This window comes from Brassica oleracea, chromosome C8 (genome assembly GCF_000695525.1).
Source record: "Brassica oleracea var. oleracea cultivar TO1000 chromosome C8, BOL, whole genome shotgun sequence".
Classification (NCBI taxonomy): Eukaryota; Viridiplantae; Streptophyta; class Magnoliopsida; order Brassicales; family Brassicaceae; genus Brassica; species Brassica oleracea.
Window position 1 is genome coordinate 16,874,311 of NC_027755.1, and position 24,737 is coordinate 16,899,047.

The 24,737-nt window shown below is 36.7% G+C and overlaps 5 protein-coding genes across 8 annotated transcripts in view; 4 read left to right on the plus strand and 1 right to left on the minus strand.

The window, feature by feature from the left end:
- Positions 1–3,878: 3,878 nt before the first annotated feature.
- LOC106312446 (serine/arginine-rich splicing factor RS40) lies at positions 3,879–6,536 on the plus strand. 2 transcript variants are annotated; one of them, XM_013749971.1, is made up of 6 exons: positions 3,879–3,990; positions 4,340–4,450; positions 5,117–5,229; positions 5,306–5,544; positions 5,615–6,172; positions 6,269–6,536. In XM_013749971.1, the coding sequence occupies exons 2-6, from the start codon at positions 4,345–4,347 to the stop codon at positions 6,297–6,299; spliced, it is 1,047 nt and encodes a 348-aa protein (XP_013605425.1). In that variant the 5' UTR covers positions 3,879–3,990; positions 4,340–4,344; the 3' UTR covers positions 6,300–6,536. The 2 variants fall into 2 exon arrangements, with proteins under 2 accessions (XP_013605425.1, XP_013605426.1); XM_013749972.1 differs by lacking the exon at positions 3,879–3,990 and adding an exon at positions 4,699–4,925.
- Positions 6,537–10,682: 4,146 nt separating this feature from the next.
- Positions 10,683–14,441, plus strand: LOC106312304 (probable transcriptional regulator SLK1). Of its 2 annotated transcripts, none has more exons than XM_013749774.1 (10): positions 10,683–10,874; positions 11,033–11,827; positions 11,907–12,038; positions 12,162–12,210; positions 12,357–12,571; positions 12,715–12,783; positions 12,926–13,026; positions 13,113–13,206; positions 13,286–13,355; positions 13,445–14,441. In XM_013749774.1, exons 2-10 carry the CDS (start codon positions 11,246–11,248, stop codon positions 14,248–14,250), a joined length of 2,118 nt encoding a protein of 705 aa, XP_013605228.1. In that variant the 5' UTR covers positions 10,683–10,874; positions 11,033–11,245; the 3' UTR covers positions 14,251–14,441. The 2 variants fall into 2 exon arrangements, with proteins under 2 accessions (XP_013605228.1, XP_013605229.1); XM_013749775.1 differs by having other exon boundaries at positions 10,718–10,874; positions 11,020–11,827.
- Positions 14,442–15,287: 846 nt separating this feature from the next.
- On the plus strand, positions 15,288–17,852 carry LOC106309557 (pre-mRNA cleavage factor Im 25 kDa subunit 2-like). The gene is made up of 7 exons (XM_013746607.1): positions 15,288–15,570; positions 15,995–16,040; positions 16,558–16,651; positions 16,750–16,823; positions 17,111–17,197; positions 17,309–17,419; positions 17,516–17,852. The coding sequence occupies exons 1-7, from the start codon at positions 15,452–15,454 to the stop codon at positions 17,585–17,587; spliced, it is 603 nt and encodes a 200-aa protein (XP_013602061.1). The 5' UTR covers positions 15,288–15,451; the 3' UTR covers positions 17,588–17,852.
- Positions 17,853–20,949: 3,097 nt separating this feature from the next.
- On the plus strand, positions 20,950–22,015 carry LOC106311185 (low-temperature-induced 65 kDa protein-like). The gene is made up of 3 exons (XM_013748407.1): positions 20,950–21,276; positions 21,342–21,473; positions 21,545–22,015. Exons 1-3 carry the CDS (start codon positions 21,117–21,119, stop codon positions 22,009–22,011), a joined length of 759 nt encoding a protein of 252 aa, XP_013603861.1. The 5' UTR covers positions 20,950–21,116; the 3' UTR covers positions 22,012–22,015.
- A 535-nt stretch (positions 22,016–22,550) lies between these two features.
- The window catches only part of LOC106310417 (actin-depolymerizing factor-like), a 7,019-nt gene continuing 4,832 nt past the window's right edge, over positions 22,551–24,737 (minus strand). The window contains exon 2 of one of the 2 annotated variants that reach the window (XM_013747651.1): positions 22,551–22,754. In XM_013747651.1, the coding sequence (XP_013603105.1) occupies positions 22,604–22,754 (151 nt within the window). In that variant the 3' untranslated portion in view covers positions 22,551–22,603. The remainder of the gene's footprint in view (positions 22,755–24,737) is intronic. The other variant, XM_013747652.1, reaches the window with a different exon arrangement.

The window sequence follows — 24,737 nt, forward strand, 5'->3', positions numbered from 1 at the left end:
ATGTACATATGCAAGGTGAGTAAAATATTTCAAAGTAGCTGAATAATGTTTATATTGTTTGAATACATAAATTGAATGGTTAATAGTTGGAGCATAAAATATAAAATTTTGTAGAGTGGGTTTTAAATGGAATATATAATTTATTTTATTTGCTTGTAATAGTAATATTGATCGCATGTTTTTATGTTGTTGGAGAGATACATTACGGTTGCATATGTTGCTGTGAGTGTTGTTAAGTAACACTCGAGTTTTTTACATGTGCTTAGTGCATTGACTTGATTGATGTATTTCCAACATTAATATCATGTTGTTTTCCTTTGTGTCTTTCCTAATTTTTCTAAGTATATTTTTCCGAATGCCATTTCACTCATGCATAACTTGCTAATGCAAAAAGAAAAAAACTTGTTAATGCGGTATAGGTAAACTATGTTGATATATAAATCTTATGCGGCTGTTTGGAGATAATAGACTTCTAAGCAGTGTTGTTTTAATAGAAATATTCTTATTTGTCTTTGACATAGTGAATCTTAGCGTTTCTCGCGGAAAGATATTTGGTAGTTAAGTCTTGATAGTTTGAGTGATGCAAAGATGGTCTGCCAAGAGGTTGATGTTGATTTTTTTTTATAGAAACGGTTGTCATGAACAGAGTTGGCTAATAACGGTGAAGATTCCATACATGTTGGATCCTTCCTTAAGGCAGTTAAAGCATTGGGCTTAGGCCACATCTAATTATCTGAAGTTCCAATTTGGTTCTAGTATAGTTGTATTATGAAATCCTTGAGTGTCTCTCTTTTAAAAACAACTTAAAATCAAGCATTAATCTTTATTTAATACTACTATTAATCTTTATTTTTTTAATTTAATCTAATTGTTTATTACATAAAACAAAACAAATTCTATAAACAAATAACTTTATAGAATTTGTTTTGTTTTTTCAGGCGTTTTAAAGTAGAATGGCAAACTTCAACTTCTGAAGTTCTCAGCACATACATGGCAACGTCAAACTCAACATGCTTGACTTGCTCAGCATTTAATCTTGTTATGTAACTTATTTTTATTGATCTTACATAAACATGTTTAAACTTTGATTAGTTCGAATGAAAATCAAGACAACATTAACTCAAACATGATATCATGGGGAACCTCCATGGTGAATAATCTTGTATCTGGTGTGACTCAGACCATTGGAGTTGGAGGAGAAGCCTGGAGAACTGCATTTTTATTGCCAAATCTGAGTTCTTTTGGGGTTGACTTCTTGTCAACACATCATTTCGGCTTTGGTTATACTCTTGTGCAAGTTTGTGACATAAGAATATTTTTTTTTTAAATGTTTCTTTCAAAATGCATTTCTATTTTCTAAAACTCAATAAAAAAACTGATGCACATATTTTCTTTATTATTCGCTTTTACAATGTGGTATGAGAAATGAATTTTCCAGAATCAAATCAAATAAAAAGAGACAATAAAAACGCTTGACTTGAGCGACAAAAATCTCCCATTATCTTTATTTTCAAATCCATTGGCTTAAACTCCTACTGATCAACAACTTGCAAAATATCGTCTTAGATTGCTTTGGCATCGTACAAAACGCCATAAACCCCAAAAGGAATGCTGGTCTGAAGTCCTTCGTTAGGTTTAATTTCAACTCTTTCTACATCCTGTTGTAAAGCTTCTTCTCAAAACTTATGTTTCATTCTTAGTAATAGTGTTTGTTGTTGTAGATATCGCAGCTCGTGCTTGCTCCATCGAAGAGGATTTGCACTATCACTCTCAGTGGAAGCAGTTGGCTCTGTGCAGCGTTCTTGATTGCGTCTACTGATAGTTTCTTACAGTCCAAGATTCTGCATAACCTCTTTTCTTAGTCTTATCAATCTTCTGATGAACCTGAAAATATGGAGGGTGTGAGATATAACAGTTACCAGTATATTTTAAAGTGGATAAGTTATTCCTAAATATCAGAGATATGAGAATGTTATAGTTTTCTCACCTCCAACTATTTTGGGATTTATGCTGGTAGCTAGTGAAACTTTGTGATCTGACCCGTAGCTCTCCAGTTTTCTATGGAATGCAAGAGCCAGTCCATCAAACAGACTAACACACAAATTATTGAATCATGAAGGGCAAAATGCATACAAAGTAATAGAAAATGACAAACACTATAGAATCAACCGTGCAAAGTACCTTTCTATACGTCGAGTTACCATTATACCATGTGTTGTTGGACGTGTTGTTGAACGTGCTTTTGATTGCACTTAGCTCACCAATAACGCTTTCCCAATATAAAAGTGGAGCTCTGTTAATTAAGCAAAGGGATGCTTAAGGATAGTGTAGCTTGTTTGTTAATATCAGCTCTGCCAAGGGATTGTCTTCGAGAAGACCAGTTGCTAATACTTCTTCCTGGAGAAGGCAAAAGCAGTAATTCTAACTAAAGACTTGATACAAGGAACATAAAAAAAAAACTTAAAGATATGGTTCGTAGCTAAGATTTTATACCATCAGTGCTTCAGATTTTGCAGCTGCACCACCAGCAAGAACAGCTCTCGCACAATCTGTCAAGCAGTTCTTGTAGCACCGGCTCTCCGTTACGTTGTTGTGTGAACCTTAAGAAAGCTAAGAAGGGTAACCACAAAATCCAAACTTCAAGTTCGATGCTTTAAGCAAAAGTGAAAATGGTTTTCCATATACCTAATGAATGAGACGTTGCTGCAAGGGTTTTTCAAAGAGAGATAACCTTAGCGATTTGGTCTTGGCATGTGCTTCTCTTAATTCTCATCCTTATCTGAGAAACCATAAAAGAAGTCGGATTAGATCTAAATCGAAATATAAAGCAATAGATCGAGCATCCACTTTCTGACCTATAACTCGGGCTTGAGTTGAAGAGTAGAAGAAAGGAAGTGTTGAGTTGAGGGAGCGAGTCGGTGAGACAACCCATTGAGGAAGCCATCCTCGTCGTTCCTTCTTTCCTTATCAGTCAACGTCCAACTTCCAAATCAGTAAGAAGAAGGTGTGAAGTCGCCGTTGATGAATTACGTGCAAAACAAAGATTATCATTTCAGATTTGGTAGAGATGATGTTGTTCATCGCAGACATCAAACTTATATATAAGTGGAGCTTTAGTCCGCTACCTTCAAGAAGATTGAAACCGATTGAATGTGAGGCAGTGGGATGAGTGGTGTGTGAATGATTGCAGCAACTGTCACAATTCTAAGCCGGTGTCATTTGAAAGGTTACGGTGGCTCTTTTCCGCGAAATCAGAAGTGGAAAAAACCTATAAACTATGGGCCTGTATGCAAAATATTTTAAGAGCCCAATAGATTAGTAAATTAAAACTACACGCCAAGATAACATAAGAACTCATCGTTAAACTTAGGCGCAGGTGTTTGGAAAGAGGGCTTGGCCGGTTAAAATGGGGCATGTCTTATTAATATTTATGATCCTACGTGAATGGGCCGAAGAAAAAACTGTTTGGAGTAACAAAAGAATGATGTGGCTATTTGGAAGCTCTCTATTGGCCGATTTTCTTTGTAGACGTGGACACCCTAAACACTCACTATATTTTTATTTTATTACTTGTTTGATGATTTTCAGTTTTGTTATACTCTATTAAATAAAAAATCTCAAATTCAAGTTTAATTAGATTAATATGAATAAACTTGGCCAACTTAAATATCCCACATATAGTTCAACCCATATAACAAGCTCTAATTTTTGTATGAAGCTAATTTAACCAAACATCAGTTTATCAATTTTGGAGAAAAGAAAGTTTCAATTTGTTTGAACTTGTTAGATATAAAAATGTATGCTTTTACTGGGCATTTAATGGACCTTTAACGGATTAGCCCAATACTGATATAAGAGGTAAAAGTTATATCTCTTATCTCTACCCACACTGTTTCACTTTAGAGACGCGAACAATATCTAAAGAGCTTCTTCTAGGTCTTGGACGCGACAACAGCTGCCAACAACTACTTCAGTTTCAACATTCTACAGGTAAATTGATTAGTTTATGACTCTCAGAGATCTTGGATCTGATCTCTTTGCTCCTTCGGTTTCTTGTCGGAGCAAAGTAGAATCAAGCTTTGCTTGATTGTTCTCGTTTGCAATCCGTTTGTGTGTTTTAATTTAGATCTGATTAGATATGCTTTGTTTGTTGTGGTCCTTTTGATTCTAATGTTAATTGTCTGGATTTGACGTAGCTGAGCTGCAATTATTGAAAAAAGTTTTAAGTCTTGATGCAAATTTATGTTACTAGTTTTCTTCTGTGGTCAAGGTGTTGTGAGGAAGCCTCATGAATCTTCTTTTTTTTTTTTTTAATTTTGGTTCATGGTGACTGGTGCAGGAATCATGAAACCAGTCTTCTGTGGGAACTTTGAGTATGATGCGCGTGAAGGTGATCTTGAACGGCTGTTCAGGAAATACGGAAGGGTCGAGAGGGTGGATATGAAAGCTGGTAAGCCTCTTTTTCTTTCTTTCTTTCTTTCTGCCTTTTGTGTAAGTTATCTTTGTGGTCGAACTCGATGAACAAGGAGTATCCTAAGTGCCATGTGATGAAAGCAATGTCATGTTCATTCCACGAGAAGGCTCTGGAATAATCATTTCCCCAAAGAGAGACTACATCTGCGCAGCGTGCTGGAAGTTTGCAAAATACATGAGAATAATAGTGTAAAACCGCCATTCTCAGCGTTTTCTTTGGCGCAGGATGTCCAGCCCATGGATGGACCGACCTTAAGGAAATATCCATCTCATTCTCTTCCCTCAAAACGAGTCTCACTTTCCATCCACAATGACATTTGCCATCTTAACCTGCATTTCATTCTTCATCGCATTCCACTCTACATGCCTCTTGGAAACATTTCATTCACATCCCCCCGTCTGACTTCCACATTTTCACTTCTTCCTTGACATATTATTTCCCATAATGCAAGGTCTGTAACTGCTTCACTGGTCATTTAGTTTCCAGAGTTCTGTGGCTGTTCAAATAATTTGTTCTACTAAGTAAGTAAAGGCTATTTTATCTCTGAAGAAGAGAGAACAAGTCTTCCTGTTTCCCTGGAGGTTCTTAACTTTGCTCTTTTCATTTACTGAGATCTATGCTTTTTGGCTCTTTTTTCTCCAGGGTTTGCTTTCGTGTACATGGAAGATGAGAGGGATGCTGAAGATGCTATCCGAGCCCTTGACCGCATTGAATTTGGACGTAAGGGACGCAGACTCCGTGTTGAGTGGACAAAGGTAGGTTTGTTATTTTCTTTTTAAGTCTTTGTTATGATGTTTTACATACTGATCATGTTAATGATTCTTTTTTTAGGGTGAGCGTGGAGGTGATAGAAGATCTGGTGGTGGTTCAAGGAGATCCTCATCCATGAGGCCTTCCAAGACTCTGTTTGTGATCAACTTCGATGCAGATAACACTAGGACCCGGGATCTAGAGAGACACTTTGAACCATATGGCAAAATTGTGAACGTTAGGATCCGGAGGAACTTTGCATTTGTCCAATACGAGGAGCAAGAGGATGCCACTAGAGCATTGGATGCTACCAATAACAGGTAGTTTTTGTTCATTAACCAAGTGTTTTCACTACTTAAAGACTCACCTTCTGCTTGTGTTTTCATCCAGTAAGCTGATGGATAAGGTGATCTCGGTGGAGTATGCAATGAAAGATGATGATGCAAGAGGGAACGGACACAGTCCTGAAAGACGCCGCGACAGGTCACCAGAAAGGAGAAGGCGATCACCTAGTCCTTACAAGAGAGAAAGAGGGAGCCCTGACTATGGCCGAGGTGGTAGTCCCGTTGCTGCATACAAAAGGGAAAGGACCAGTCCTGATTACGGCAGAAGACGTAGCCCAAGTCCTTACAAGAGAACAAGGCGTAGCAGTCCCGAGTATGGTCGCGACCGCCACAGAGGCAATGAGAGTCCTCGGAGGAGGGAGAGGGGTGCAAGTCCCAGGTACAGCCGCAGTCCTGACAACAAGAGAGAGAGGGTGAGCCCTGATCACAGCCCGTTTAAGAAGGAGAGCTCGAAGAATGGAGATGGTGAGGTTGATAGCCCAAATGAAAGGAGGGAGAGGTCGAGGTCTAGCCCTGAGAATGGCCAAGTTGAAAGCCCTGGCTCTATTGGGAGGAGGGACAGTGATGGTGGCTATGATGGTGCTGATAGCCCAATGCAGAAGAGGTAAGATTGTCAAGTTAGTTCGTTGCATGTTCATATATATAAATTGAGATTTATGAAAATAATTATTATTACTTTTGTTGGGTTATGCATTAACAGCCGGTCTCGTTCGCCTCCAGCTGAAGAGTGAATGAAAAGTGGATCCAACCATCTCTATCAAAGTAGGATGTCAGCTGAAGAGTGAATGAAAAGTGGATCCAACCTTCTCTATCAAAGTAGGATGTTGTACCTGTTCTGTAGTCAAACTCTGTGTCCTGTGTTTAGTCTCTTTGTCTTCTGATACCTTTGAACTCGGATCTCTTTTATTGTTGGATTGATAAACTCTCTCTTGTGTGCTTAAAATGTTCCAATGTTACTGAATTGTTCGTTTTTATTCGCATCTCAGTTGAAATCCAGTCATGAACAAAAAAAGAAGAAGATATTCTTCAAAACACATAACTTTCATGAGGGTGTAGAACACCAAATAACAAGAATTATTATTTTTGATAATGAATATTTATAAAAATAGAAAAACGAAAAAGAATCATATACAAATTTTTTAATTATAAAGGGTAATTTTCTAAGTGATAAGTATAAATGACTTATTCTATCCATTATTTTCATCCTCAGTTAGAGTGTAAAGCTTTAATTGGTGATAATTTATTTGAACGAAAATAAAATAAAACTAGATTTTGATCTGCGCTTAAAAAACACGGATTTATTTTTGAAATTAAATAAATTTTTCTGATATAATTTTTACTAGGTGTTTGCCCCCAAATTTGCAGGTATAAATAATTTTAAAATTTTAATATAATATAATATTTTACGTCTTCGATCTGCAATAATATAGTTTAATATTTTAAAACTGAATGTGAATTTTTCATAGATAATTTTTTAATAAAAATATTTTTTTTATTAATACTTTTTTAAATTCTTAAATATGATTTATATAGTATTTAGTAAGATTTTTTACATCTTTTACAAAACAATATTTTATTAAATTGTTTTATATCATTATCGTTAGAATATGTATATAGTTTAATTGGTTTGTATATCAAATTTTTCTTCCATAAAATTTATTAAAATAAAAAACAAAAACTCATGTGACAAATTGACCTACACTTGCAACTAAAGTATAAAACACAAAAGTTATTAAGAAGAAACATAACTATATATATGTGAATTCTATTAATTTAATAAAAAGGTAAGAATATTAAAAAAAATTAAATAATTTTAATATAATATAATATTTTATGTCCTCGATATGCAATAATATAGTTTAATATTTTCAAACTGAATGTGAATTTTTGGTAGAAAAGTTTTTAATAATTTTTATTTATTTATTAATACTTTTTAAATTCTTTAATAGGATTTATATAGTATTTAGTTAGATTTTTGAGAAATTCTCTAGGATAGCACTAAAATTTTTTTGTCACAAATATAGCTCATAAGGATCAAAATGACCAACATGTTTTATTAAGTGGTGTGTTTTTGGGTTTAAGATTTAGAATTGAGGGTTTATGGTTTATGATTTAGGGTTTAGAGTTAAGGGGTGGAGTTTGGGGGTATGATTTCAAATTTTAAAAACTAAAAAAATATTAAAATTTTTAAAATAAAAAATATATTTTGGTCATTTTGTTTTTTGAGGTCTATTTTTGTGATAAAAATTTAAAAATGTATATCTGAGAGAATTGCCCTAGATTTTTTACATCATTTACAAAACAATATTTTATTAAATTGTTTTATACCATTATCGTTAGAACATGTATATATAGTTTAATTGGTTTGTATATCAATTTTTTCTTCCATAAAAATTATTAAAATAAAAAACGTGAACTCATGTGATAAATAGACCTACAATTGCAATTAAAGTATAAAACACAAAAGTTATTAAGAAGAAACATAACTATATATATATATATGTGAATTCTATTAATTTAATAAAATTATTAGAATATTAAAAATTTCATAAATTTAGGAAAGTACTTTTATTCATAATATTCTTTGGATTATTTTATGACTCATGTAATTTTGTGGTTATTTTGCTTTGAAAAAGGTTTTGAAAATGATGAACTTGTGAAGAAAATAATATTTTGCGATTGATTCTGATTTGATAACATTTTTATAACCACTTAGAAAGGAAAATATATGACTATAAATAATTAATAAAATATTTATAAATTTTACATTTTATGAATTATTTCCCAGAAATTTAAAAATCCTTATAAAGATTTATATAACTTAATAAGTGGTTTTATAACTCAAGAAAATAATTTGTTATCTATGAAGAATAATTTATAAACTTAAAAAAATGATTTAAATTTTATAAAATAGTCCTATATATTAATTTAAAATTAAAAACCATCGATATGAATTTAGAAAAATATTTTATAAAATTGTTAAACCATTATTTTAATTTAAATAATTTACAAACATGTTAACCTTATCAATGGTTATTAAATTTATAAAATATTTACAAAAATATTATAGAAAATTATTAAATCATTTTAATAATTTTAAATAATTTACAAACCAGTTAACCTTTATAAACATTTTCTAAACTCCTATAAATGATGAGAAATTATTCCTTGTAAATGCTATTATAAATCTTTATAACATTTTTATAGATCTTTATATATTGATTTGAAACTCTTATTAACGATATCGTAATCATTATTGATGATTTGACGCCTTAAAAATAATTACCAAATATTTATATAATTATAAGCTATTATATATCCTTTAAAACCCATTATAAATGAATCAATATAAATGACTTTAATTGTTTCTTACAAAATATATATTAATCATCACCGATGATTTTAAACTAATGTAAATAATTTATAAACTCACTATATGATGCATTAATAGTTATTATAATATTTTTATTAGAATTATATGTTTTATATATGCATATTATGAGTTATATAGGAAAATAAAGCTTTTCACAACTGTTTATAATAGAAAATAAAGCTAGTATATTATTTTTATTAACTACTTTTTGACAACATACTTCGTATAATTTATAAATAAACTATTAGTGCAAAAAAAATGATAAAGTATTAAATAAAATTTCCATAGTTGTTACCATTAAATATTATAAATGATTATGCATAAGAATATATAAATATTTTGGCAACTAACATTAATTGGTTTTATGATTGCCTTTTTTTAGATTTAATTAAAATAAATGAAAACTAAAAATCATCGACCAATGAAATTATAAGAATTTTTCTCAAACTGCATGTATGAGTGACACTAAAGTGACTTCTCAATTAATATACAGGAGGAAATAAGATAAAGTGTTAGGTTTAGGTACATCTACCCAGATGCACTGAACCGTACCAAAATGAAAAAAAAAATCCTAAATTAAGCTAAATTTCATAAATAACGAGCATATCCTATATCTTTGGAACAGAAAAATAGAACCGAATTAAGGACCAAATGAGTACTTAAATTTTTAAAATGCAAATTATATACCTATTAAACATAGCTAAACCATTAAAAAAATTATACTATTAATGAAACTATATGGATAATGAAACTATATGGGTAATGTGTAAACATGTTTAAATAATCTGACATATATTCATAGGAATTTATTGTTAGAATAATTATATAATAGATTATGGGAGAGTAATAAATGAGTTCATTTAAATTATGTAAAATATTTATATAGTTAGAGAAATATAAGGTAAGACCAAATAAATAGCTAAGTCTAATGAAATGGTCCACCAACCTTGTTTTATTAGATTTTTTAGAATTCATTCCCTTTTAATAGTATAGATGATGAATAAAATTCCAATTGAGGAAATGAATAAACATAAATATGTAAATTTCTATTCAATCTGTTCCTCATTGATATTATAAAAAAAATCTTCATAATTTTATTTTTCATAAGGAAATGAGAGGAAAAATGTAGGACCCTCACATCTATAATTTGACCAATTTTTTTTTTAACATAAATGGCATAAAATTTGAGGAATAAGAATTTCACCATGATTTTTTCTAAAAATATGGTTACCAATTGAAGACTAAGATTTTTAATTTGTTTTAGAATAATTAATATAAATGTTGTTTTCAATTTATGTTATTTTCATTTAAAAGAGAAATATATCCTCTAAAAATATTTTTCCATTTTAGAGATACACATTAAATTATCTATTTTTATTTAAATAAAAAATATAGTGAATATTGTTTTATAAAAAATTATCAGATACTAAAATTTCAAAGCGTAACGGAATTAAATTGTAACGGAATTAACCGCTCCGCATCGCAACTAATAGCAACAAAAACTTCTATAATTATAATGTCATTATTAGAACCACACCGCAGTTGTTCCGGATGCTATCATGCAGATCTAAATTGACTATAGTGTTGATTAATAACAAACCTATCATCCTCTTCTTACTCCAACACTTTTTTTCTCCTTTGTGATAAAAAAAAACATATTATATAAACTATTTTTTTTTTCTTTTTCTTCTATGGCTGATTTTTTTTTTTCTTTTTGTTGGTCAAGCGTATGGCCGAGATTAGTCGTCTGCTTTTAATATGTGTTTTTTTCCCCTTCTTCTCCTCAATGCTTTGCTATAAAGTTTATAATATCTTCTTCTACTTGACCTCTTCGAATTCCTGCTGATTTTGGGATTCGAGTCTTACTTGATTTCAAAGTCGCTGTCTTCTGTGATTTGAGTTCGCAGATTGGATTCAAAGTTCCTTCCTTTCGGTAAGAGTTACCCTTTTGAGATACTTCAAGTTTGCTCCTTTTGATAATTAGGGCTTTCCATTGTAGTGAAAGATTTCATCTTTTCCCTTTGTTGCATCAAAGGAACAGTCTGCTTTTCTTGTTTACAGGCTTACCCGTTTTTCAGATTTGATTTTCAGATTTTGACCACTGAGTGACTAGGCTTTGAAGATCACTGTAACTATTGGATCCTGCACCGTTGTGTTTCCGACAGCTATATCAGTTTGGTCGGTGATCAGATGTGGATTTAGAGCATAACCGGTTTAGGATCCGATTCTGTTGTTTTGTTCTGAGTGGGCGGTTTAAAGTTTCAAGTTTTTCATTCCTCTGAAGCCTTCTTTTTGGTCTGGGGCATGAACAAACCGGGGGTCGATTCGACTACCGATGGTGCTGGCCATGAAGCTCTAAATTTGCAGAGGAGCAGTGGCATCAACAACATGCGTATCCCAACACCACCACAAATGTCCTTCTCCTCAAACAACATCAACATCCCCGGTTCTTTGGTTCTTGACGGCTCTGCTTCAATGCAGCAGCACTTGTCTCAGCAGCAGCAGCAACAGCAAGCAGGGCAGAGCTCAGTTCCAATGAGGGAAAACGATTATTCCCATGTGGATAAGAAGCCTAGGATTGAGGTGAAGCAAGAGGGTATGCTGCAGCAGCAGATTTTCCAGCAGCTGATCCAGCGTCAGGACCCCACGGGAAGGAACACGCAGCTGCAAGCATTGCTTCAGCAGCAGAGGCTGAGACAACAGCAGCAGATTCTTCAGTCCATGTCACCCTCCCAGAGACTCCAGTTGCAGCAGCAGCAGCTGAGACAGCAGTTACAGCAACCAGGAGGGACTCAGCAGATCCCTCCTAATGTGCGTCCTTATGACGTTGGCGTGTGTGCTCGGAAAATGATGATGTACTTGTATCATCTACAGCAACGTCCTGCCGTAAGCTAACACTGGTCCATGGACTGATACAAGTTCTCCTTCCGTATCTGATAGTCTGATACGTTCTTTTTTTATGTAGGAAAATTGCATTAGCTATTGGAGGAAGTTTGTGGCGGAGTACTTCTCACCTCGTGCAAAGCAAAGGTTGTGCTTGTCACAGTACGAAAGTGCTGGACACCATGCGCTTGGCATGTTTCAGCAAGCAGCTCCGGTCAGTTTCTTCTTATCCCTGTGTGTGTTATGATATTTGTTTGATATTAACATGTCTAACCTCAGCATATTTGTAGTAACACCCATTATTAATCAGTCCCTTGTGTTCTAATTTTGCTTGCAGGATATGTGGCAGTGTGATCTCTGCAGCACCAAATCTGGAAAAGGCTTTGGTAAGAGAGTTGCCAGTTTTGTTCTATGCCTTCACTTGAGCACAATGAAGCAACTTCCATATGCTAAATCCTCCTTTTTATCGTGTTAAAAACTCTTTAGTTGAGATAGTAGCTAAGGTGTCATCTTCTTCGTGTCATTTCCGCAGAGGCAACTTTCGACGTGCTTGCCAGACTGATTGAAATCAAATTCGCGAGTGGGATCATTGATGAGCTCTTGTATCTGGACCATCCAAGAGAACACAGATTTACCAATGGACTGATGATGTTAGAGTACAGAAAAGCGGTTCAGGAAACTGTACACGAGCAGTTTCGCGTTGTCCGTGAGGGCCATCTTCGCATCATATTCTCTCAAGATTTGAAGGTAGAGTAATCCTATAATTTGAAATATTGAACATTCTTCCAATTTATTGTTTCCCTGCCTATTCATTAAACATGAAAAATAAAGAAAAAAGTAATCACCAGTGTGCTGTGCTTGAGCTAATCTTTGACCTTGCTTCTTTCTAGATACTTACTTGGGAGTTTTGTGCTCGGCGTCATGAAGAGCTTCTTCTCCGCAGACTTATTGCTCCACAGGTGTTACTCTGATGACATGAACTATTTACTCTGAGCTTAAGACTTTCCACAAAACGTTTGTGGTTATTGTTTTGAAAAGATGTTCTAGACATGGTACAATGGTGTTGGAAAGTGTATTGAAAACGTATTATTGGCTATGCAGGTGAACCAGTTGCTTCAGGTTGCACAGAAATGCCAGAGCACCATCTCGGAGAGTGGGTCAGAGGGAGTTTCTCAGCAGGATCTACAGTCAAACAGTAACATGTAAGTTAATCCGTAGCACTTGAATTGTGTTTCTTTTATTGTCCATGTTGGAACATTTGTTTATTGGGCTTTGATTGGTGTCTCAGGGTCTTGGGAGCAGGAAGGCAGCTGGCGAAGTTTATGGAGTTACAGTCGCTGAATGATCTTGGCTATCCGAAAAGATATATCAGAACTCTACAGGTACTCACTCATTAGCTGTTAGTCTTGTATCTTAAGTCTTTAAGAAGTCCCAATAGCGAGCCATTGCGAGTGGTTGCAGATATCTGAAGTTGTCAAGAGCATGAAGGACCTGATGAACTTCACTGGCGAGCACAAAGTTGGCCCAATTGGTAAGTCTAATGAGACCAAAACCAAGTTGTCACACTCTCCTGTTGAAATGTGATTTGAGTTTCTGAATGAATGTAATATTCTTATGCAGAGGGGTTAAGGCGGCTTTTGGAACAGACAGCGACAGCAAAGCTCCAGAGACAGAAAGTGCAGGAGATGGAGCATATGGGGAATAGTGGAGCTATGAATGGGTCAGCTCAAGCTCAGATGGCGTTGACTCCAGGAACAATGAACGGCCTAATTGGCAACAACAACAGCTCCAACTCCAACAATCACCATCAACTTGTTGGTCGTGGAGCTATGAATGGCTCGGCTCAAGCAGCAGCAGCTCTGACCAACTACCAAAGCATGCTTATGAGGCAAAACGCTATGAATAACCCAAACTCAAATGCGGTCAAAGAAGAGGGGTTCTCTACTCAGAACCCAACCCAGAGCCCATCTTCTTCCTCCCATCAGAGGCAGAGCTTAGCAACGCCTGGATTCCCCAGCTCTCCCCAGATGCAACAGCAGCAGCAGCAGCAGCAGCAGCGCAACATGAATGGCCCTCCTCATCACTTGCAACCACCCCATTCACATGGCAACAACCAGGGGCAGCAGATGCTTAATCAGCTGTTACAGGAGATATCTGAAAACGGACCGAGTTTGCAACAGCAACAAGCCTTTTCAGGTCAGAGTGGTGGTGGCAACAATAACGCAGAGAGAAACCCAGCTGCCTCCACTTCCAGCATCTCAGGAGGAGGAGGAGGCCGAGTTCCAAGCCGAAACAACAGTTTCAAAGCAGTCGTCTCAAACAACAACAATCATCATTTGCCAGAAGATTTATCAATCCCAGAACTATCTCATGATTTCTCAGAAGACGCCTTCTTCAACAACAGTGATATTTATGGTAGCTTGTAGCCTTTGTAATATCCCCAACAGAAACAGAGGTATTGGTTACTTTGACTTTAACAATATGAAAGAGTTTTTAGGTTTTTTTTTATTTTTTATTTTTTATTTTAGGTTGGTACGCTTCTCCAGTTTGTTGTTTGGTATGAGATTTGACATTTGCACCTGGGTAAAGTTGTTGTAATGTGTTTCTTTATCTGTTATTTGTGTGACCCAGACTTCATCTCAGCTTTTCTCTCATGGTCAAAATGCAATAAAGATCTTTATTCTATATATCCAAGCTTTTAACACCTGGAGTGCTCACTGATTGACCCATTTTTGCTCCATCATCCACTGCTGCATCTTCGCCGTAGAAAGACCAAGATGGTCTCGGCTCCTTTACCATTCAGAACTCCTCATAGTGTGCAGGCCTATGTTCCTTGAAATCCATTTAATAAGCACAGTTGTCAAACGTTCTTCCTCTAGGAGACAGAGAGCCTGATAAAACCAATAGATAAAAAAAAAGACAAGTTTGTTTGTTCAGCGGTCAGTACTAGTTCAGAGTCACTCTTCCAACTAGACTGATAACATTTCAAAGTAACCTGTAGAGAGAGAGAGAGAGAGTTCTAAGCATTCTTCCAAAGCTAGTATTTGTGTTTACTAAATCCTAAAAGCATATATGTGAGGGAAACAAAATACAAAAAAAAATCCAAAAGGGAGTATGGGATAAACCACCATCATCAACATCAATTATCTTCTAGCTTGTTGGATTCTGTCTCCACTAAATTGGCTTCACATTCCATGGTATGCGTCCCTTGCCAAAGAAATGAACATACAAGAGAGAATATTAGTGTTGCTTGCTACTAAGCTAAAACAAGTGTACAGGAAATAGAAGGCTATAAATGTAGCACTACTACAGAACTGTTAACAAAGTGACCAAAGGCAGGGAGGCTTTTATGGGCTAAGCATTTAAATGGGCCTGTTCAAATCCGGCCCATGTATCTATTGGGCTACAGAGAGTTTAATACATCTCTTTTAAGGAAATTCTAGCACAGAACAAGACTCTAGATTAGAGAGCAGAGACGGTATATGATATTAAATTCATTCTCCGTCTAAGATTAGTCCTCTGTTTCCTCGAGATTAGTAGATCGATACACAGGGAGGGACAGGGGAAAGAAAATTCCGACAATCATTGTCTTATTCGATCTGGGAGAGACAGAACATAAACAGAGAGATGGCTATGTCTCAGGTGGTGAACACGTACCCGCTTTCGAACTACAGCTTCGGAACTAAAGAACCGAAGCTCGAAAAGGACACTTCCGTCGCCGACCGTCTCGCTCGTATGAAAATCAAGTACGATTCCTTCTCTTTTCTTCTAGTAGTATTGCTGGAGAAGATAACCATAATTAAAAATAAAAATAAAAACAAAATAAAAAACTAGAAAGCTAAAGCCTTTAATCATAATCTTGAGCTCCTTTGATTTCATAAATCTTCTGGGTTTCTTTCCTGATGAATATCGTTGTAACTTGTTAGAAAGATTGGCCACAGTAGCTATAAAGTATTTAACTTTCCAGTGATTGATTTAAGAAGGAAACAGGTATAGTTAGTGGCCATGTTATAGAGAGCTGTTTTGTTCTGCAAGTTCGTTGAAAGTCTCGTGATTTTCTTCCAGGAATAATGATTACGCTCTATTTTGTAATTCTATAGTTTTAACTCAAATACATTCTTCAAGTCTGATAGCTGGAGTATATTTGTTTTATTGATGGTGTTTTTGCAGCTATATGAAAGAGGGCATGAGGACTAGCGTTGATGCGATTCTGCTGGTATGTGTTTTGTAGTTTTCTGTTGACTAAACTTGTTATCCAACTCCTCTGTAGTTTTCTCTATGTTGAATTGTATCACCACCCGCTGTCTTAAATTCGGTGGAACAGCTATTTGGTTAATGTATTGTATTCTTATATTACCATAAAGATAATGGCTACTGAAGTGTCAGCTTATCTGTAGTTTATCTTGGCCTTTCTCAGTAAGCATGCGCTTTGCCGTTGTATCGTTATAACTGTGGCAGAAGTATGGAACTATGTGATACTTGATTGAAGCCATCTACGTGTTGCCATCCTTAAAACATAATATAAATGTATTGACATCCTAAAAGTCAATTTTATAAACGTATTATTACCCACAGCTACAAGTATCTCGTTGGTGCATAAGTTAAGTAGATGATTAGTGACTTAGTGTCAAGTCTAGAAAATTGTTACCACCTACTATGATTTGAGATTTGTTATATATCTCTCTCTGACCCTAGGATTCTTCTTGATACCTTTTGCTGATCAACCTTTATAGGTACAAGAACACAACCATCCTCACATACTTCTCCTGCAAATTGGTAACACATTCTGCAAGCTTCCAGGTGGACGCCTGAAGCCTGGAGAAAACGGTATGCAATGCAGCAACCATCTTCAATTAGTACTTTCTATACTCTGATTTTTTTTTTGGTTGCTTCATCTTTTGGCGTACTATGTTATGTTCTTGCAGAAGTTGAAGGCTTGAAAAGAAAGTTGACTAGTAAGCTTGGAGGCAATTCTGCTGCTCTTGTACCTGACTGGAAGGTGTACTATCCTTGTTTCCTCTCTCTATTTCTTTGACTGATAGCGAGCAGATATTTAGGTGTAGGTAGATGCCTAAAAAGAACTAGGTCGGTCAGTGTAGCATGTGCTTGCTCTTAATACAAACGAGAAGCAATTCAATATTACACGTTAACATTCTAGTAATGAGGTACTCATAGAAGGAAACAAAGACACTTTGCCACGAGTCCAGACATGTCTGAATGAGTTATTATGTATATCGCTTTGTCCCTGATCCATTGTTCGTTGATGAGTTCCCTCCCTTTTAACAGGTAGGAGAATGTGTTGCGACGTGGTGGCGTCCAAACTTTGAAACCATGATGTACCCGTATTGCCCTCCTCACATAACCAAGCCCAAGGTATTTTTAAAACATAGAAGAATGTTGCTTCTCAGTGTTCCTCTTTCTCTCTTTCTCCTGAATAGCTTTCATTGATATCTCTTTTTTTTTTTTTTTTTTGTGGAATGACAGGAATGCAAGAGACTTTATATTGTTCACTTGTCTGAGAAAGAGTACTTTGCAGTGCCCAAAAACTTGAAGCTCTTGGCCGTCCCTTTGTTCGAACTCTACGACAATGTTCAGGTTTTTATATATTTCCAGATACTATCAACCTCTTTTGGAAATGGGTTTTCCCCCAAACTTTTTAGTTCTGACCGTGAATGCTTTTTCCTGGAACAGAGATATGGACCCGTTATATCCACCATCCCTCAACAGCTATCCAGATTCCATTTCAACATGATTAGTTCGTGAGCCGACTTGGTGTTCAGGAACAAAGAAATGTGCCTGATGGTAAGGCACAGTAGAGAGCTGTCGCTACTTTACATTATAGACTTGTTCGGTTCATTTTCAGCACAAGAAGATTATTGATCTTAAATTTCTACAAGGATTCGTCTTCATTTGACTAACGGCTGTCTTGTCGAATGAATGATACTTTCTATGTGTGTGCTATGTATGAAACAGAACAAACTAGGCCATCCTAAAACTGATTTGTTGGATCATTTCATTTTTCCTTCTCTGTTTCAGTCTGTGATACAAATAAATATCTTTAGAATGAAAAATATTATCTTCGCACTTGTTGGGGATGGATTTACATCCTCCTCAAGGCCTATTAGACATTGAATTAAGTTCATATTGCTAGGAAGCCCTAGGTTTCATCTTTCTATAAATAAAGAGCTATCTTCTTATGAGAGGGGATCTCTTCTCTCATTTTACACATTAAACACTTCATACAAAGAGCTTATTGATTCTTAGATTTATTTACACTTGTAATCATACATGTAATATAATCTTTAATCAATAAATTCTTTTTGATGTTTATTTTCCATTTGATGTTTATGTTGATTTCTTTTTAGCCTCAAGAATCTAAGAAATCTATTTCTTAAATTTTTCATTGGATGAATCCGACAAACACACCATTTTTGGTTCAAACAGTTGGCGCTAGAAGGAGGGGGCCAAAGAGAACAATCTTGATAGCATGTCAAACTTGGAAAAACCCTAGATCTAGGGTAAAAAAAAAAAATCCAAAATCGATTCTTTCTTCTTCGACTCCGACTTCTTTCTTCTTCGATTTCGACGGCTAGAAAATCTGGAAAAACACGAGTCTTGAAAAAGGACGAAGCTTTATTCGAAACCTTGTCGTTGATGTCGCCAACGAACCGAAGATTCTCAGCTTGCCGTCTCGTCCCTTGGCTCGTAGAGATTGCAACAAAGCTCAAAACTTTATATTGGCGGCCATGGCTATCTCATGATGCTTCAGCCTCGCCAGTGAAACTCCTAGTACTGCTCGAGCTTCTTTCCAATCCGTGAAGAAAGTAGTGACGATGAACCGAATCATCTCGTCACTTCTTCGTCTCGTCACTACACCGACAAGGAGAACACGAGGGAACATGGAGAAGTATCTCACCATCTGATTGCAAAACGAGGAGCTTTCAGGGAGAAGCGGTCAGATTTCATCATTGATTCAGAAACTGCTTGTGGCAAGGTTAAGCCAAGACAAAAGTGACGAGCTTTTCGTCTGAGAAGACCTCACCGACGGCGAGCCTTGAGCTTGAGCTCTCCGTTCAGAGTCTTCAGTCAACTCGTCAGCTTGTCGGCGACGCGACCTCGGAGACGCCACGTTCCTCTCAACAGAACCGTTTGATAGACTCTTCACTTCGATTGAGCTCGCCTTGATAGCGAGGAGAAGCTGAAAGGTCAAGTTTTGAGTTTTGGCCGAGAACGAGTCTTGAGCTTCGACGTCGTCGATCTCCATCTTCAGCCTTCACCGAACACTCGTTCAGTTCTGAATCTCCGGACCAGAGAACTTCAAAGGTACAAGCTTCATGTCCAAGAAGAGCTCGTCGGTGGAGAGCATCGAGCTTGAGCTTCCCACTCATACAAAGCATCAGTTTGACTTGAGATCACCGATCTCACCGAGGCGAGAACTCGCCATCCATCCAGAGGCTTGCCTTCATCTCACCACGCTGATCTCAATCCGTAGCTTGAGCTTTCGATTGGATAAAGATATCAGCTTTGGTACAGAAACAATGGCGAACAAGCTAGCTCAGCTCATGATCGTCTATACCGTTGATGGTGATGAGTAGTGCCATCTCGGTTGTGTTTCACTGCACTGGCCACGTTCTCTGTTTTCTTCTATCCTTTTCGAAGACTGAAGCAGAGCTTGAAGCAAACTCAGCGGCGGCAAGGTCTTGCTTCTTCACTCAAGCTCTCGAGACAGATTGGTCGTAATTGGCACAAGCTTCTCAACCCGAGACCACTCGTCATCAAAGATAAGTGATCTATAACCTTGATTACTTCATTGTTTGCAACCTGTGCATACTGTTTAGTTGCAAATAAATTACTACTATACGCAACTTGTGAAGCTTTGAGTAAAACAAGCTTATGTGGCTTGCTTAATTAATTATGCAAACTTGGCTATTTCGTTTTGGTTAATCTCTTGATCTGATCATCATAATATTTGTTGTGAGCTAGATTCAATTGCAATTGGCAGACGTGTGACCTGCTCGGATCAATCTCTGGTCATCACGTCAAGAACGACAGGCTCAGATTCTCACAATGAGCTTACCGCAACCGGCACGAACTCGAGAGAAGAGGAGTTCGACAAGAACAAGCTCATCTCCCGCTACAAACAACAAGAAGAAACAGCACACGAGACATGGCTTATCTTCAGATCATCTCTCCAAAAAGCCATGACTTGTTGCTTCCAACAACTTGCTCGGCACACACGATCTCAACGCGAGACTTCGGGTCGGCAATAGTTCGGTAAACGTGTACTTTAGGCACAAGTTTAATTTGAACTTGCTTTTTATTAGGCACGAGTTTGCGGTCGACTCGCTTATTGTTAGACACGAGTTTACAAAAACTCATCTTTGGCTAGGCATGAGTTTACAGAAGCTCTCCTTCTACTAGGCACGAGTTCTCAGTAAACTAGCCTCTGTCTTAGCATGAGTCAAGTAAACTCGTCTTTCGCTAAGCACAAGTTTAAAGCAAACTTGCTTTTTACTAGGCACAAGTTCGAAATAAACTCGCCTAAACCGTCATAGGCATGAGTATGTCTAGTTCATTGTCTAATAAACCGTATTCGTAAACTTCGCAGAGATCGATTACACTTCTCTCAACGAACTTAGGGAGACTTACTGTTGGGGATGGATTTACATCCTCCTCAAGGCCCATTAGACATTGAACTAGGCTCATATTGCTAGGAAGCCCTAGGCTTCATCTTTTTATAAATAAAGAGCTACGTTCTTATGAGAGGGAGATCTCTTCTCCAATTTTACACATTAAACACTTCATACAAAAAGCTTATTGATTCTTAGATTTATTTACACTTGTAATCATACATGTAATATAATCTTTAATCAATAAATTCTTTTTGATATTCATTTTCCATTTGATGTCTATGTTGATTTCTCTTTAGCCTCAAGAATCTAAGAAATTTATTTCTTAAATTTTTCATTGTATTGTATGAATCCGACAAACACACCATTTTCGGTTCAAACAGTGTCTCATTTTCATAATGAAACATAACAACAGTTAACAAGTTCTCTTATATGCTCAAAAACAGTTAACCATAGCTACCACACTATCTGTTAAATGTGAATAAAGTCCTTTTAAGCTCTTGTCGCTCTTGAACGGTGGACTAACTTTCTCGGATAAAAGAGTTGACCGACGGTGCCACGTACATAATGAAGTGCCTGATACGTGGCAACAAGTTACACATGTCACTCTCTAAACAGAGAAAGAGAGGACACCAGGTGCCATCCAGAGGTGGTGCTGCTAAATGTCTTGCTCCAAGAAGGTTTCCAAGATTACCTCAGAAGACATTTGGTTGCAGAGAAACGGAAGAGAGAAAAAATATAAATTAATGGATTCGCAAGCGCAGTTGCAACGTACTCATGGTCACCATCAAGCAGAGGAACAGAATAGGATTCACCATCCAGGTTCAAATTACAGAATCACATATATCTTGAAGGTAAAAAGAGCCTAATGAATATTTTCTATGCAGAGGAAGAGGAGCATCATGAGAAAGGACCAGCAAAAGTTGTGAAGAAAGCCAAGGAAAAAGCAAAGAAGATAAAGAAAGCTCTTACCAAACATGGTCATGGTCATGAACAAGAACTCCACGGTGGTGCGCCAGGTTTTGCCTGCTCTTTGTTTTATTTCTGAGCCAGAGAAAATGGTTAATTGGTATTAACAACGGTTTATTAGCACGAGGAAAAGGTCACCACATTTCGGACCCGGTGGAAGAAGAGTTCTTTCCGGACCCTATGAAAGAGGAGATAGTGCCTCCAGGCAAGAAGTTTGTTCCGGTCGTGTCCTCTTCCCACAGTACTAAACCGTCTGGCCGCGTAAAAGGAGCTGAAGCTTCGATCTCCCGTGATGGATACGGGAATAAGGTTATATCTATGGTGACTCCAGTTTACGAGAAGGTCAAAGGGACAGGAGCTATCGTGATGAAGAAGCTTCCTTTCTCCGGGCACGGAACCGGTACAAAGATGGAGAACCAGCAAGGACAAGACAAGGGCATCTCAGCCAAAGAATATTTAACAGAGAAACTGAGTCCTGGAGAGGGAGATAAGGCTTTGTCGGAGGTGGTCACCCAGAAACTTCATCTCGGAGGTGACAAGAGTGGCTCTGTGCCTGTGCAGCAGAGATTCCAAGAATCTGGAAATTGAGATTTGTTTTGTCTTTTTAAAATGTATGGTGTGTTTGTGTAGTTTATAGTTTGATCCATGGCTTTTCTTTGTTCTCATGTAAATATATGGTATAAGTTGGGCTAAGAATGCAAAACTACTAAACTACGTTTGGATTGAAGCATGTCAAATTGTTGAGGTATAGGTTGTTTTGGACCTTAGTTTGGTTGTATATTATTTAGACCAAATTAGAAACAAAACTAGCAGATTAGTACAAAACACACCAACAGATTTCAAGTCTGTCTCCTTAACCAACTCGGAATTATCGATTTTGATAGAATGTTGCTTCAGAGCCTATGTTGGTTTTATTGTAACAAGTTACACAAACATGCTACATGGTTTCAGCTTCTCCCAAGTGGGAAATATGAAAGCCAGTTAAATTTTCATAACAAATTGTTTACAAAGAGAGATGGAAAAATTGAATGGAGATGATGAATAATTCAGTTCTTAACCAAATAAATTACATAAAATGGAAAACGTTTAAACATTTGTTTGAATCACAAAAATATGGAAGATGATATATATATATATATATATATATATATGTGCTTTTTGATGAGAACAACGAAAAGATCTAGAGAGCTCGGCTTTTGATAATGTCGAAGCTCATCTCGCTAGGATCAGTGGCTTGTAACTCCACCTGAATGCCGTCCAATTCTCTCTTGAATCTATCCTTGGAGCTTGCATAAACCATCTTCATCCTCACTCTAGATGAATCCGGTGACCTACAACAATCATCCAACAAACCCAAAACAAATAAGCACCCTTGACAAAATCAAAGTCTGGTATGTCCGAAATCAAGTATGAGAAAGGTAGTTTATTTTATTAACATGTAGACTATAGTCATAGTCTTTGTAACGTTAAAGAACTCGGTTAAATCTGGTTCACTGTATGTAATTCCGCATTTCTGGCTAGTCTCGGTTTAGTGCACTTGCATATAAGTTGTTAATGACAGAATCTCCAATTCTATTCCATTTTCACTCCAAATCCCTTTTTGCAGTCAAATCTATTCCAACTTTACTTCATTCAAATTCAAAAATGAAGTAAAAAAATGAGTCTACTTCGAAATGGAGTAATGTAATTATATTATGGTTCCGGTTTAAATAAAACTTTGATCTTAGATTTACTCCATTTTAAAATAGAAAATAGATTGGAGATGTTCTAATGTGTTAGTCAAAGCACATGTGAAAAATAATTGATGGTGATGTCGGTAAAGAATGACAACGAAGTCAACAAAAGAGAAGGCCATTTTGTCAATAATTATGGCTTTCACATGTCCAAGCTTCTTCTATAAATACTAGACGCAAGGTGAAGATCAAACCATCCCAAAACAAGAAAACAGAGAGAAAACGAGAGAAGAGAAGAAGAAGAAAAAAAAAATATTTTTTTCTCACAAAAAATCTTCTTTAAGAAATTACGAGTAATTTCTGAGTGTATTTGGGATCGGGGTGTGAGTAGTGAGCTTATAAAATTTCCATCGTTGATAATAAAAGATCTGTAGCAGGTCCGGAGACGTAGGCAACATTGGCCGAACTCCGTTAACAATTTGGTGTGTGTGCTCTTTTCCCGCTCCCATAAATTCTGGTTTACCGCAAAATTTATCCGTGTATTTCCTAACAACTGGTATCAGAGCTTGAGTTACGGTGATCGGTCAAGTTTTTTTTGCGGAGTTACTATTCACGTGAACAGTAATTCGTGAATAGTGATTTTTTTGTCGGTAACATCGGTTTGTCGACGTAGGTGTTCTAATACACGGTGGTTCTAGAAATGATGGGAGGCGAAGACGGTTCGACGCACAGTATCGGGAAATTTGACGGTACAGATTATGCATTCTGGAGAATGCAAATCGAAGATTATTTGTACGGAAAGAAGCTTCATCAACCGCTGAGCAAGAAGCCTGAGAAGATGGATCAGGATGAGTGGGAGCTCCTTGACAGACAAGTTCTGGGTGTTATAAGGTTAACACTGTCGAAAAACGTTACTCACAACATTGCGAAGGAGAAGACCACAGAAGGGCTCATGAAAGTTCTCTCGGATATGTATGAGAAACCTTCGGTAAACAATAAGGTGTTTCTCATGAAGAAACTCTTCCATTTAAAGATGGAAGAAGGTGGCCTGGTTGCCGCACATGTGAACGAGTTCAACACGATTGTCAACCAACTGTCATCAGTTGAAATCGAGTTTGACGATGAAGTGCGAGCACTGATTCTGTTGGCGTCTCTGCCAAATAGTTGGGAGCCAATGAGGGCAGCAGTTAATAATTCTGTGGGTACTCAAAAGCTCAAATTCAATGATGTTAGAGATCGTATCCTTGCTGAGGAAGTTCGGAGGATAGACTCTGGGGAGACATCAACGAGCTCTGCTTTCAATGTGGAAAATAGAGGAAGAAACCCAGATAGAAATAACCGGAGTAATGGCAGATCAAAGTCAAGGAATGGACGGGGTCAATCCAAATTCAGACAGCCTGCAGAGTGCTGGAATTGTGGAAACACAGGTCACATTAAGAAGAATTGCCGAGCACCACCGAAGAAGGAAGATAACACCCGAGGCGGAGCCAATGCAGTGACAAGTGAAATCACTGATGCATTGGTAGTGTCTGCTGATTCCCCGAGGAAAATTAAAGCTCGTGATGCAGCTACAAGTACCACCAAGGCGTCAATCTCCTATGTCGATAGCCCAGTCGATTCATGGGTGCTTGACTCAGGAGC

Bases quoted from the DNA above. Each gene is read 5' to 3' on its own strand.
- LOC106312446 (XM_013749971.1), top strand. From the start codon at position 4,345: ATGAAACCAGTCTTCTGTGGGAACTTTGAGTATGATGCGCGTGAAGGT. The intron at 4,451-5,116 runs GTAAGCCTCTTT...TTTTTTCTCCAG, and splicing joins GAGGGTGGATATGAAAGCTG to GGTTTGCTTTCGTGTACATG. The intron at 6,173-6,268 runs GTAAGATTGTCA...ATGCATTAACAG, and splicing joins GATAGCCCAATGCAGAAGAG to CCGGTCTCGTTCGCCTCCAG.
- LOC106312304 (XM_013749774.1), top strand. From the start codon at position 11,246: ATGAACAAACCGGGGGTCGATTCGACTACCGATGGTGCTGGCCATGAA. The intron at 11,828-11,906 runs GTAAGCTAACAC...TTTTTTATGTAG, and splicing joins ATCTACAGCAACGTCCTGCC to GAAAATTGCATTAGCTATTG. The intron at 12,784-12,925 runs GTGTTACTCTGA...TTGGCTATGCAG, and splicing joins GCAGACTTATTGCTCCACAG to GTGAACCAGTTGCTTCAGGT.
- LOC106309557 (XM_013746607.1), top strand. From the start codon at position 15,452: ATGGCTATGTCTCAGGTGGTGAACACGTACCCGCTTTCGAACTACAGC. The intron at 16,652-16,749 runs GTATGCAATGCA...ATGTTCTTGCAG, and splicing joins CCTGAAGCCTGGAGAAAACG to AAGTTGAAGGCTTGAAAAGA. The intron at 17,420-17,515 runs GTTTTTATATAT...TTCCTGGAACAG, and splicing joins AACTCTACGACAATGTTCAG to AGATATGGACCCGTTATATC.
- LOC106311185 (XM_013748407.1), top strand. From the start codon at position 21,117: ATGTCTTGCTCCAAGAAGGTTTCCAAGATTACCTCAGAAGACATTTGG. The intron at 21,277-21,341 runs GTTCAAATTACA...TTTTCTATGCAG, and splicing joins GAATAGGATTCACCATCCAG to AGGAAGAGGAGCATCATGAG. The intron at 21,474-21,544 runs GTTTTGCCTGCT...ACGGTTTATTAG, and splicing joins ACTCCACGGTGGTGCGCCAG to CACGAGGAAAAGGTCACCAC.